Raw genomic sequence first — 13,704 nt, forward strand, 5'->3', positions numbered from 1 at the left:
TACTACCCAACCTCTGAATCAAAGGTGCTTAGGTCTCTCACCTGGAATCAAATCAAAAGATGGTTTATTTTAAATAATTTACAAATCACTTTTCTCTCAGTTCCTTTCCATCAGAAACATAAATTGAAGTTTTTTTCACTACTTACTTTTTATATCTAAGCAGTACTTTTCAGGAGTTTCTTTGGGATGGGAAAAACTTTAGAAATAGATAAATTGCATTGATCTACATAGTTAAGTCAGAAGCTAATTCAAGTATAAGTTAAAATATAATTTCCCCTTCAGTGCAGATAAAATCAACTGTTTTTTCTCTTAGGAAAGAGATAGATAAACTTAACAGTCTATTTAATTTCTACTGTACATCAATACAAGATGTTAATATTGATATTGAGGAGAATGAAGAGGCAGTGACTGAAGTATTGAAGGAAACAAGGTCATCAAGAAATGAATCAGCTGCTTTATCAAAAACGGTGAGTTTTCATAATTAAAATTTTTAAAAATACTGACATTAGCTTTGTGCCATGGCTATTTGAACTTATTCTCTGTTAATAATTAAATGACAGTTAGCCAGTTTCTGTCTATATTGGTTTTCTATTGCCTATTACCAGAATTTTAGCAGCTTAAAACAGTACCCAGTTATCATAAAGTTTCTCCGGGTCATAGCTCAGCTGGTTCCTCTGCTCCAGATCGTTCCTGATTGAAATCAAGGTGTCATCAGCCCTGCATTTCTTTCTAAAGACTCCAGGATGAATCTGCTTTCAGGCTCATTCAGTTTTGGCAAAATTCACTTCCTGTGGTTTTAGAACTGAGGTCCTTGTTTCCTTGGTGGCTGTCAGCCTGCGATCATTCTCAGCTTTTAGAAGCTACCTGCATGCCCTGGCTGGTGGTTCCCTTCAGGAATGGTGAACTGAGTCCTCTCACACTTGGTGTCTCACTGATCTTCCCTTATGACTCATCTTTTCTGCCTTCCTCTCCTGTTGCATCTCATTCACTTTAGTAAAAGGAAACGCTAGTAAAAGGAAATCATAAAATGATGAAAAGAAATAATAGTTCAGTAAAAGGCAATAATATACACATTCCTGTACCAATTTGCATTCCTACCTAGAGTTAAGAATGGGTTTTTTGCCAGTTTCTGTTATAAGGCTCTTGAATTATGTTTTCATTATGGCTTTTTAAATTAATCTATAATTAAGAGTGAGACTGAGCATATATTTAATGGCTTTTTTGGGGGAGGGTCATTTGTATTTCCTTTTCTGTGAAAAACCTGCTCATGGTTTTTACCCTATACATTGAGCAATGTTTTTTTTTTAAATTGATTTGTAAGAATTTGTTTTATGTTACAGATACTAAATATTTTAAAGTTACATGTTAAAAATATTTTCACCCAATCTTCTTTCATTTCTTTATGGTAACTTCTGATGAAGAGAAACTTCAGTTTTAATGTAGTAAAATTTATAAATATTTTCCTTTGAGCTATGTTTTTCTGAACTTTTAAAATAAATTTTTTATACCTTTGAGTCAAAAAATATTCTTTGGTATTTTATTCTAAATGGCTTGAAATTTTGCTTTTCATTTTTACGTAATGCTTTTAGATTAAATATGTTTAAAATATTCAAAATTGAGTTTTTTCTCATTCTGTCTTTTATTTACAAGTTTAGAAGAAATAAACTATCTGCAGAATTTTAGGAATGCATATTTTACTTGCCAGATATGAAGCATAATCAATTTGAAAATCATATATTGGTATGGTGTGAAGTGAGGTTCCAACTACATTTTTTCTTATATAGAAAACAATTGTTATAACTTACTGTATTTACTTATATTTAGAATCATCTCTCACATATGGGGCTTCCTTATTTGTTTTGTGTGGATCTCTTTTTCCATTCTCTTTTTAATTTGTTTGGTCTACTTAACATGTTTATCTCCATACTTAATGTATACATTAATAAACTTCTATTATGAGTTTTGATTATCTATTATGATGAATCCCCCAGTCTTACATTTCCTTATGAGTTTTAGGCTATTCTTGACCTTTGTTCTTCCATATAAATTTCAGCATTTTCTTGTTCATTTCCTTCAGAAATTTTATTGGACTTACGATTGGAATCTCATTCATTTATGTATTATATGATGGAGAAATGAAATCTTTATGATGGGGTCCTTAAACATAAACATGATCTATCTCTCCATTTATTTGGGTAGTTTTACTAAATTGGACCTTAACCAATTTCTTGGAACTTCGTCAAAGGCAGACTGTCTCTGCAGTCAGCCTGTGATCAGTCAGACAAATTAACCCTTCTAACTGCAGTAAATGTTACAGTTATTTATTTTGAATTGATTTTTAATGTAATTCTGATTGTTCATAAAGGTAGTGTATATGGTAGATATTATTTATATTTTGTTAAGGCTTAATTTATTTCATACTATATAGGTAAATTGTATAAATTTTTGATTTTGGAAAAATGCTTTCTCTGATAGTGGAGTGCAGTTCTACATAGGTTCATTTTGTGAACTGTGATAATTGTGTTATTTAACTCTTTTATATTTCTGATTTATTTTCTGACTAATGCATCAATTGCTATGAAAGCTGTATTAAAATATATTTCAGTATGATAGTGTATTTCTTTATTATTTCATTTTTTTCTATCCAAATTTTTGCTTTACATAATTTGAAGCCATATTTTTAGATGAAACTAAGTTTAGAATGTTTCTAATTGATTTTTTTCTTAAGATGTGTTTTATTTATATGTTTTGGGGCTATAAATTTTTAGAATTTTTGGAACGCATATTTCACTTACAGATGTGAAGCATAGTCGACATCATTAAATTCTTTTTGAACAGTTTAAGGACCATATGATCCTTTCCTGACATATATTCTATTTTCCATCATGTTATGCCTATCTTATTTAGTAATTCCTGTATTAAGATAATTTCTTATTAATTTACACAATAAATGTTTGATAATATTCATTCCCAGTTTAACACACGGCTCTTTCTTTTTATCAGACATTTCTAATTGGCATTGTTTTTTTTCTTGTTACTAAAGTGTATCTTTTACAAGCTTCTTTAGCGAGCTAGATTGGAATTTCTCAAAATTTTCTTTCCTGGAAAATTTTTGTATTTTGTTTTTATTTATGCAATGTAGGGGATATGCACCTGAGTTAAGATGGGAGTGACTTACATGACTTACACCACTGCATAGGCAATGTAGAAGAATCCAGAAATAGGCAAGGCTGAAAAGCACTAAACTAAAACACACTGGGCTGAAGTGTCAGAGGGGATGAGTTGGGATGAGTAAGTTGGAAGAAACTGATCTTAAATTGGTAGTAATACAAGTCTCTCTGGAATCTGCCCTTGTTTTCAACCTCCAACTTCTTTCTTGCTGCCTCTTTCCCTCTAACTATTCTCTAGCTACCAGACAAACTGCAAGACACCAGAATGTGCCATGGGTTTCCTTCTTCCATCTTTTCATAAATACTGTTTCCTCTGATTATGATGTCAGTGTTTAACTCAGCTCATCTTCTCAATCCTACTGTTGTCTGGCTGAATCCTCTCATTTTAAACTTCAACTTGGAAAATTGAAGGAAAATTCTTGGAGAAACCATTTCTTCACTTTGTTCTGTCTGCTTTGATCTCTCATTGTACTCGGTGTTTACCTCCATACTTGTACTGGTACTGGCACCAACATTCTGTTGAAATCAATGATTACTTGTATACTTCTTTTTAGATTATAAGCTTTTTAAAGACAGGGGATGCATTGTGATTTTTGTTTTCTCTGTGTAACTTGTACAGTGCCTGTCCCATATTAGGCACTCAATAAAATGTCATAATAGACATTCAAAAAAAAGCCATATTAGGCTTGTCGAATGAGTGAATTAACTAATGAATAAAGGAAGGGAGGGAGGGAGGGAGGCAGGGAGGGAGGAAGGAAGGAAGGGCAATGGGGGAAAATAACTTCACCTTGTGAGTCTGGAAAGGACCTGATGAGGTGGAATGTAGACTGTAGACATTGAAATAAAATATAATGTTAAATAGTTATGACCTCAATTTTCTAATCATGTTGAAATTTATCATTTATAAAAATATCACTGGTAATAAAATATTTTCAAAGAGGGAAAATTCATTCACTAAACCTAAAATCACTTTTTTATTTTTTTGATCGTTTCTAAAATGGTAAGTCTGGCCCTCCGTAACAAAATGTTATTTTTGATGAGATACTGTGAATGTATTTATGAAGTTAATAATATTTTTCAATTATGGAAATCATTTGTGGGCTATCATACTTTATAGAGAAGATGAGAACATGATGAAGTTTAGATATACTTTTTTTCTGTATCTTCCTCATTATAAAAACCTTTAAGCTAGATTTGCAAAGTGGGCATATTAAGCACTCAATTAAAAGCAATGATGTGCATCATTTCCGTGAATTATTTTTTGGTATGCAATCGGCACTTCTAGTTCAAGAGAAAAATAAAAGATTTGTGCTGCCTAATTGCACACACAACCTAACTGATCTTTTTAAATTTCAAGGCATATCGTGCTTTCAATTTAGAGTCTTTACCTCATTAATGTACACTTTTCTCTAACTAGTGTTGTCATTGTATCTATGAAAATACATTTTTCCTGTCTCATTTCTGCAAACAATGGATTTTGTAACCTAGAAAACATCTTGAAATTTGTTAAATACTTTAAAAATGTTGTCAAGATCAAATTTGTTTTAAATGTTGAAATAAAGCTGCTTTTCTATAATTTTTCCCCATGTTTTCTTTGAAGTCTACTTCTCCCATAGTTCAGGAATTTTTTTTTTAGAATATAATTTCATCATCTGCAACTCTTTGTTTCCTGTGATATTAAAGAAACAGCCATCTACGTTTCATTTTATCCAGTCATTTGATAAAGTAATACAAATATGACATTTAAAGATATAGAAATCCTTTGTGATTTTCATATTTTATTAAACAATGACAGGCATACAAAATTTTTTTCATAATTTAGTTTACAGATAAAGTTTGTAAATAAGCGAATTCCTCTTACATATATGATATTTTCATATTTTTGGATGTTGTCTTTTTTAGTAGACATTTAATATTTATTGCTAACTTATTGCTCTAGGCACTGTGAGTATAAATCCAAACACCACAAAACACCTATTAAACTATACCTTTTGATTAATATTTTTATTTCAAAATCTTTCAAATTAAGCAGTTTATTTATTAAAAATAAATAAGCTAATAATTATTATTAATACTATTAATGTACCGAATAGGAAACTTCTAAAGAAGCAGGGTGATTTATCTCATGGACACAAAGTTATGAAGTGATACAGCCAAACTGCAATGCAATTTTTGTTATTGTTTTATCATACAATATTTGTTATATGGATAAAATGTGGTAACATATATAAAATTACAGATTGCTAATTTTTTTCACCATAAGGTTTTAATCTCTTATTATATGTATATTTTATTGTGTGACATATGTATAAAATATTAAATAACGTCTATGAAATTGGCTTTCTTTATTTCAATTTTTATTTTAAAGAAGTTGTTAATGTTATCTAAATATTGATTTCAAACATATGCTCATTATCATTTTGAAGATTTTAAAAGTATACTCAGGTTATAAAAACTATCAGGAATAGATGATTACTTTCACAGAATGTAAGCATCTGTAAAGATGATTTTAAATGGTTTCTCATTTGACCTATTGAAATGATGTATTATATTAAAATTAAATCATTTTTAAATTCTTAGGGTGAACTCTGCTTGGTTATGGTTTATTCTTTTAATTTACTGCTGAGTTTGATTTGCAATTATTTTATTTAAGATTTTGCATCCATATTCATAAGTTAGTCTGTATTTCAGTGTTCTTAATTTGTGCTATATTTGATAGATTTTCTTATCAGGATTATGCTGGTTTTGTAAATGAATTGTGAAGCTTTTCTCCCTTTCTGTTACCTGGAGAATTAAGGTAGATTTAAATAACTTTTTCTTAAAATTTTCATAGAACATCTTGGTGAAAATATGACTATTGCTTTTATTTTTTTTAGATTGTTTGAATTATTTTATTTTTCATGGACAGTTGTTTTATTTTATGATGATTAGTCTTATCAGGCTGTATATTTATCCTTGATATTCATTTATAATTTTTAATGGTCCTAGAAATAATCCAAATGGATTAAAAATTTCAAATGTAATATAATACAATATAGAATTCTCTTTTATACTTTTGCTTATCTCATTTCTAATCGTATGTGTATTTGTCACTTTTTAAATGAGATTTTTCAAATTTTAAAAAATTGAATTAAAAAAGGGAGATGGCTCTTGGACTTAGTAATTCTACAATTTTCCAACTTCTGAAATGTTAATGTATGTTTCTATAGTTATAATTTTCTTTTTGTTTCTTTAGGTTTATTCTCTTTCCTTTTACTTTCCACTTTCCTGTTTTGAATGCTTCATGTTTTTGGTTTGAAATCTTTCCCTAAGGTAAATTGTATTTCTTGTTATACTTTGCAGCAAAACCCCTTGAAAGGATTTTCTGTGTTCATTGTTTCTATTTCTCTCCTTGCAATCCCACTTCAGATGATTTCCAGTCAGGCTTTCACCACTATACTACACTGCAGTTGCTACTAATGGATCCTATTTTCTTCCTTATGATCTTTATAAAATTGGTGGGATTCATTACACAAACTATTATCTAAAATTATTTTAGACACTTTCTGAATGGCACAAATACTTAATTTTATCCCTCAAAGTTTAGAATACACTCATGTGAGTAGAAGAAATTACTGATCTATAATCTCACTATTTAAATATAGTCACTGTTAATATTTGTTTTATATAGACAGGCTTGTAGTATATTTTAAAAGGATATTATGTGCATACAGTAATGATGGCATGTTTCTCTTTATATAAAAACTTATTGCAAAATCATCTTATATTTTACAATATAATTTTAATCATTGAGAGTCTCTTAGTCCCTTGTTACTGGACATTTAGTATGTTTTCAATTTTTAAGTATTATAAACAAAGCTGTTATTAATGTCTCTAAAACTTAAAAATATTAACATAACTACTAATTTTAACAAAAAATATTGTGATGGAAAAATAATGAAAGTTGAATCGTGGTATAGTATTAGAAGTTCAAGTAAAAATCATATGCCTTATATTTCTGATAAGTCTTTAAATGATTTGCCTGCATTTTCACATTTTCCAAAATTCTGAAAACTTTTAATTTTGCCCTTTTCTCAGCTCACTTTTTTAAAGACAATATTTCCATTAATTAAATTTCTTGGCTTTCATATCATTAATCCTATAGAGGTATTATCTACTGGAGCGTGTATGGCAACTAGTTTGTAATTTAAGATGTGGGTTATACTATTTTACTCTTTACTTAACTTCAAATGTTGTTGATATTGGCATTGATTCATCACTTAAAACATTAACCAAAAGTACATAATGACTCTTGGTGTTTACATTGTTTTAAATCTAGGGGTTTTCCCCCTTGATATCATTTGTGATTTAAGTTACTTATTCTTTGGAATGAAAATTCCTTGATTTTGTCTTTATCGAACATTATATTATAAAAGAGATAGATTTTGGAAATTTTATAATTGATGAGTGAAATAGCTAAGAAAAGTTACTGGCATTGCAGTAAATAGCACAGACTTAAAATCACTATTGTTTTCTATGCATTTGGTGCCTTATGATTAACTTTTAGATGAAACAAGTCCATTGTGATTTTGTAAATATTATCTTCATCGTCCAATGGATTTCTTGTACTCTACTGTCTGCTCTTAGACACAATTCCTGTGTATTAACTATTGTAAATATTGGTTGCTTCCAATAGTATTCTTTAAAGGATAACAATGCTACAATCTTATAAATTCAGTTATTTTCTAATTGTTGTGTTGGTTTTGTATATGTTAGGAAAAAAGCCTATAGTCTATGTCACTGCTAAAATTTTAGTTAATATTTTTGGGTATAACTTAATAATATTATTCAATTACTTTTTTATTAGAGTATAATTGCTTTACAATGTTGTGTTAGTTTCTGCTGTACGGGGAAGAGAATCAGCTATATGTATACATATATCGCCTCCCTCTTGGACCACCCTCCCGCCCCCTGCATCCCACCCATCTAGGTCATCACAGAGCACAGAGCTGAGCTTCCTGTGCTTTATAACAGGTTCCCACTAGCTATCTATTTTACACCTGGTAGTATATATATGTCAGTCCTAATCTCCCAATTCGTCACACCCTCCCTTCCCCCACTGTGTACATGTCCATTCTCTACATCTGCGTCTCTATTCCTGCCCTGGAAATAGGTTCATCTGTACCATTTTTCTGGATTCCACATGTATGCGTTAATATACAATATTTGTTTTTCTCTTTTTGACTTACTTCACTCTGTATGACAGTCTCTAGGTCCATCCACATCTCTACAAATGACCCAGTTTCATTCCTTTTCATGGCTGAGTAATATCCCATTGTATATATGTACCACATCCTCTTTATCCATTCTTCTGTCGCTGGACATTTAGGTTGTTTCTATGTCCTGGCTATTGTAAATAGTGCTGCAATGAACATTGGGGTACATGTGTCCTTTTGAATTATGGTTTTCTCAGGGTATATACCCAGCAGTGGCATTGCTGGGTCACATGGTAGTTCTATTTTTAGTTTTTTAAGGATCCTCCTTACTGTTTTCCACAGTGGCTGTATGAATTTACATTCCCACCAACAGTGCAAGACGGTTCCCTTTTCTTCACACCCTCTCCAGCATTTATTGTTTGTAGATTTTGTGATGATGGCCATTCTGACTGGTGTGAGGTGATACCTCATTGTGGTTTTGATTTACGTTTCTCTAATAATTAGTGATGTTGAGCAGCTTTTCATGTGCCACTTGGCCATCTGTCTTCTTTGGAGAAATGTGTTGAGGTCTTCCACCCATTTTTTGATTGGGTTGTTTGTTTTTTTTCATATTGAGCTCCATGAGCTGTTTGTATATTTTAGAGGTTAATACTTTGTCCGTTGCTTCATTTGCAAATATTTTCTCCCATTCTGAGGGTTGTCTTTTCATCTTGTTTGTAGTTTCCTTTGCTGTGCAAAAACTTTTAAGTTTCATTAGGTCCCATTTGTTTATTTTTGTTTTTATTTCCATTACTCTAGGAGGTGGATCAAAAAGATCTTGCTGTCATTTATGTCAAAGAGTGTTCTTCCTATGTTTTCCACTAAGAGTTTTATAGTGTCCAGTCTTACATTTAGGGCTCTAATCCATTTTGAGTTTATTTTTGTGTATGGTGTTAGGGAGTGTTCTAATTTCAGTCTTTTACATGTAGCTGTCCAGTTTTCCAAGCACCACTTATTGAAGAGGTTGTCTTTTCTCCAATGGATATTCTTGCCTCCTTTGTCATAGGTTAAGTGACCATAGGTGCGTGGGTTTATCTCTGGGCTTTCTATCCTGTTCCATTGATCTATATTTCTGTTTTTGTGCCAGTACCATAGTGTCTTGATTACCATAGCTTTGTAGTATAGTCTGAAGTTGGGGAGCATGACTCCTCCAGCTCTGTTTTTCTTTCTGAAGATCACTTTGGCTATTCGTGGTCTTCTGTGTTTTCATACAAATTGTAATATTTTTTGTTCTAATTCTGTGAGAATACCATTGGTAATTTGATAGGGATTGCTTTGAATCTGTAGATTGCTTTGGGTAGTCTAGTCCTTTTCACAAGGTTGATTCTTCCAGTCCAAGAACATTGTATGTCTCTCGATCTGTTTGTGTCGTCTTTGATGTCTTTCATCAGTGTTTTATAGTTTTCTGAGTACAGGTCTTTTACCTACTTAGGTAGGTTTATTCCTAGGTATTTTATACTTTTTGTTGCAATGGTAAATAGGATTGTTTCCTTAATTTCACTTTCTGATCTTTCATTGTTAGTGTATAGGGATGCAAGAGATTTCTGTGCATTAATTTTGTATCCTACAACTTTACCAAATTCATTGATTAGCTCTAGTAGTTTTCGGGTGGCATCTTTAGGATTTTCTATGTTTAGTATCATGTCTTCTGCAAGCAGTGACAGCTTTATTTCTTCTTTTCCTATTCGTATTCCTTTTATTTCTTTTTCTTGTCTGATTGACCTGGGTAAGACTTCCAAAACTATGTTGAATAAGAGTGGCAAGAGTGGACATCCTTGTCTTGTTCCTGATCTTAGAGGAAATGCTTTCAGTTTTTCACCACTGAGAATGATGTTTGCTGTGGGTTTGTCCTATATGACCTTTATTATGTTGAGATAGGTTCCCTCTGTGTCCACTTTTTGGAGAGTTTTTATCATAAATGGGTGTTGAATTTTATCAAAAGCTTTTTCTGCATCTATTGAGATGCTCATATGGTTTTTATTCCTTAATTTGTTAATATAGTGGATCACATTGATTGATTTGTGTATACTGAAGAATCCTTGCTTTCCTGGGATAAATCACACTTGATCATGGTGTATAATCCTTTTAATGTGTTATTGGATTCTGTTTACTAGTATTTTGTTGAGGATTTTTGCATCTATATTCATCAGTGATGTTGGTCTGTAATTTTCTTTTTTTGTAGTATCGTTGTCTCGTTTTGGTATTAGGGTGTTGGTGACCTCGTAGAATGAGTTTGGGAGTGTTCCTTCCTTTGCAATTTTTTGGAAGAGTTTGAAAATGATGGGTGTTAGCCCTTCTCTAAATGTTTGATAGAATTCACCTGTGAAGCCATCTGGTCCTGGACTTTTGTTTGTTGGAAGATTTTTAATTACAGTTTCAACTTCATTACTTGTGATTGGTCTGTTCATATTTTCTAATTCTTCCTGGTTCAGTATTGGAAAGTTGTACCTTTCCAACAATTTGTCCATTTCTTCCAGGTTGTCCATTTTATTGGCATAGAGTTGCTTGTAGTAGTCTTTTACGATCCTTTGTATTTCTGCCGTGTCAGTCGTAAGTTCTTTTTCAATTCTAATTTTATTGATTTGAATCCTCTCCCTTTTTTTCTTGATGGGTTTCGCTAAAGGGTCATCAATTTTGTTTATCTTCTGAAAGAACCAACTTTTAGTTTTATTGATCTTTGCTGTTGTTTTTTTCATTTCTATTTCATTTATTTCTGCTCTAATCTTTATGATTTCTTTCCTTCTACTGACTTTGGGTTCTCCTTGTTCTTCTTTCCCTAGTTGCTTTAGGCATAAGCTTAGATTGTTTATTTGAGATTTTTCTCATTTCTTGAGGTGATATTGTATTGCTATAAACTTCCCGCTTAGAACTGCTTTTGCTGCATCCCATAGGTTTTGTGTTGTCGTATTTTCATTGTCATTTGTTTCTATGTATTTTTTTTTATTTCCTCAGTGATCTCTTGATTGTTTAGCAGTGCACTGTTTAGCCTCCATATGTTTGTGTTTTTTACAGTTTTTTTCCTGTTATTGATTTCCAGTCTCATAGCATTGTTGTTGTAAAAGATGATTGATATGATTTCAATTTTCTTAAATTTTCCAAGGCTTGATTTGTGACCCAAGATGTGATCTATCCTGGAGAATGTTCCATGTGCACTTGAGAAGAAAGTGTATTCTGCCACTTTCTGGTGGAATGTCCTATAAATATCAATTAAATCTGTCTGGTTTATTGTGTCATTTAAATCTTGTTTCCTTATTTATTTTCTGTCTGGATGATCTGTCCATTGGTGTAAGTGGTGTGTTAAAGTCCCCCACTATTATTGTGTTACTGTTGATTTCCCCTTTTATGGCTATTAGCATTTGCCTTTTATATTGAAGTGCTCCTATGTTGGGTTCATAAATATTTATAATTGTTATATCTTCTTCTTGGATTGATCCCTTGATCATTATGTAGTGTCCTTCCTTATCTCTTGTAACAGTCTTTATTTCAAAGTCTATTTTTCTGATGTGAGTATTGCTACTCCAGGTTTCTTTTGATTTCCATTTGCATGGAATATCTTTTTCCATCCCCTCACTTTCAGTCTGTATGTGTCCCTAGGTCTGAAGTGGCTCTCTTTTAGGCAGCATATATATGGGTTTTGTTTTTGTATCCATTCAGCTAGTCTGTGCCTCAGGCCTAACAACCAGTAAGATAGGAACAGAGTCCCACCCATCAAAAAAAATGAGACGACAAAAAAATATGTTACTGATGAAGGAGCAAGGTAAAAACCTACAAGACCAAATAAATGAAGAGGAATAGGCAACCGACCTGAAAAAGAATTCAGAGTAATGATGGTAAAGATGTTCCAAAATCTCAGAAATAGAATGAAGGCACGGATTGAGAAAATACAAGAAATGTTTAACAAAGACCTAGAAGAACTAAAGAACGAAGAAACAAAGATGAACAACACAATAACTGTAATGAAAAATACACTAGAAGGAGTCAATAGCAGAATAACTGAGGCAAAACAATGAATAAGTGAGCTGGAATATAGAATGGTGGAAATAACTGCCAAGGAGCAGAATAAAGAAAAAAGAATTAAAAATATTGAAGACAGTCTCAGAGACCTCTGGGACAACACTAAACACACCACCATTCAAATTATATGGGTTCCAGAAGAAGAAGAGAAAGAGAAAGGGTCTGAGAAAATATTTGAAGAGAGTGTAGTTGAAAACTTCCCTAATGTGGGAAAGGAAACAGCCACCCAAGTCCAGGAAGCACAGAGAATCCCATACAGGATAAACCCTAGGAGAAACACACCAAGATACATATTACTCAAACTAACAAAAATTAAATTCAAGGAAAAAATATTAAAAGCAGCAAGGGAAAAGCAAAAAATAACATACAAGGGAATCCCCATAAGGTTATCAGCTGATTTTTCAGCAGAAACTCTGCAGGCCAGAAGGGAGTGGCAGGATATATTTAAAGTGATGAAAGGGAAAAACCTACAACCAAGATTACTCTACCCAGCAAGGATCTCATTCAGATTCAACAGAGAAATCAAAAGCTTTACAGAAAAGCCAAAGTTAAGAGAATTCAACACCACCAAACCAGTTTTACAACAAATGCTAAAGGAGCTTCTCTATGTGGGAAACACAAGAAAAGAAGAAGATCTACAAGACCAAACCCAAAACAATTAAGAAAATGGTAAGAGGAACATACATATCTAAAATTACCTTAAATGTAAATGGATTAAATGCTCCAACCAAAAGACACATATTCAATTACTTTTAATTGAAGTTCCTTATAGAAAGGTGTGATTCACATATCCCTTAAATTAGAAGGAAACTTAAGGATGTTGTCCTCCCAACCACCTCAGCGTAGTCAAAATAGGGAAGTGATTATCTAAAAAGACTTTAGATAGACCTGCTCTACCATCTAATGGAAAAAATATATATATACATATATCATACTAATTTACTGATTTAAAATTTATTTATGGTAGTTTTGTCATTGTTTATCTTGGAATCTTCCAGGGGTGATATTATTTTATCTTCAAATAGAGATATGGTTATTCTTTCATTATTTTTTATGCCTTTTAATTTTTTGTCTTCTGTTTACATTGGTCAATACATGAAGTACAGTGTTAAATGATAGTAAAGATCATGGGCATCCTTTTTATGTCCTTCTCTTAATGGGATTGCTGCTAGTTTTTTCCCTTAAGTAAGAGGCCAGCTTTAAGATTCAATATGCATTTTATTTTGTTAAAAAAGTATTTATCAGTTTCAGTTTATTGAGTGTTTTTTAAATTGGGAATGGATGTC

At 31.8% G+C, this 13,704-nt stretch overlaps 1 protein-coding gene across 1 annotated transcript in view; it reads left to right on the top strand.

Annotated features, from left to right (window-relative positions):
* CCDC178 (coiled-coil domain containing 178) overlaps positions 1-13,704 on the top strand; it is a 388,650-nt gene that overhangs the window by 73,034 nt on the left and 301,912 nt on the right. The window contains exon 9 of the mRNA XM_061169232.1: positions 314-467. Coding sequence (XP_061025215.1) covers positions 314-467 — 154 coding nt within the window. The remainder of the gene's footprint in view (positions 1-313; positions 468-13,704) is intronic.

The sequence above is a fragment of the Eubalaena glacialis genome, chromosome 15 (genome assembly GCF_028564815.1).
Source record: "Eubalaena glacialis isolate mEubGla1 chromosome 15, mEubGla1.1.hap2.+ XY, whole genome shotgun sequence".
In the NCBI taxonomy this organism is placed as follows: Eukaryota; Metazoa; Chordata; class Mammalia; order Artiodactyla; family Balaenidae; genus Eubalaena; species Eubalaena glacialis.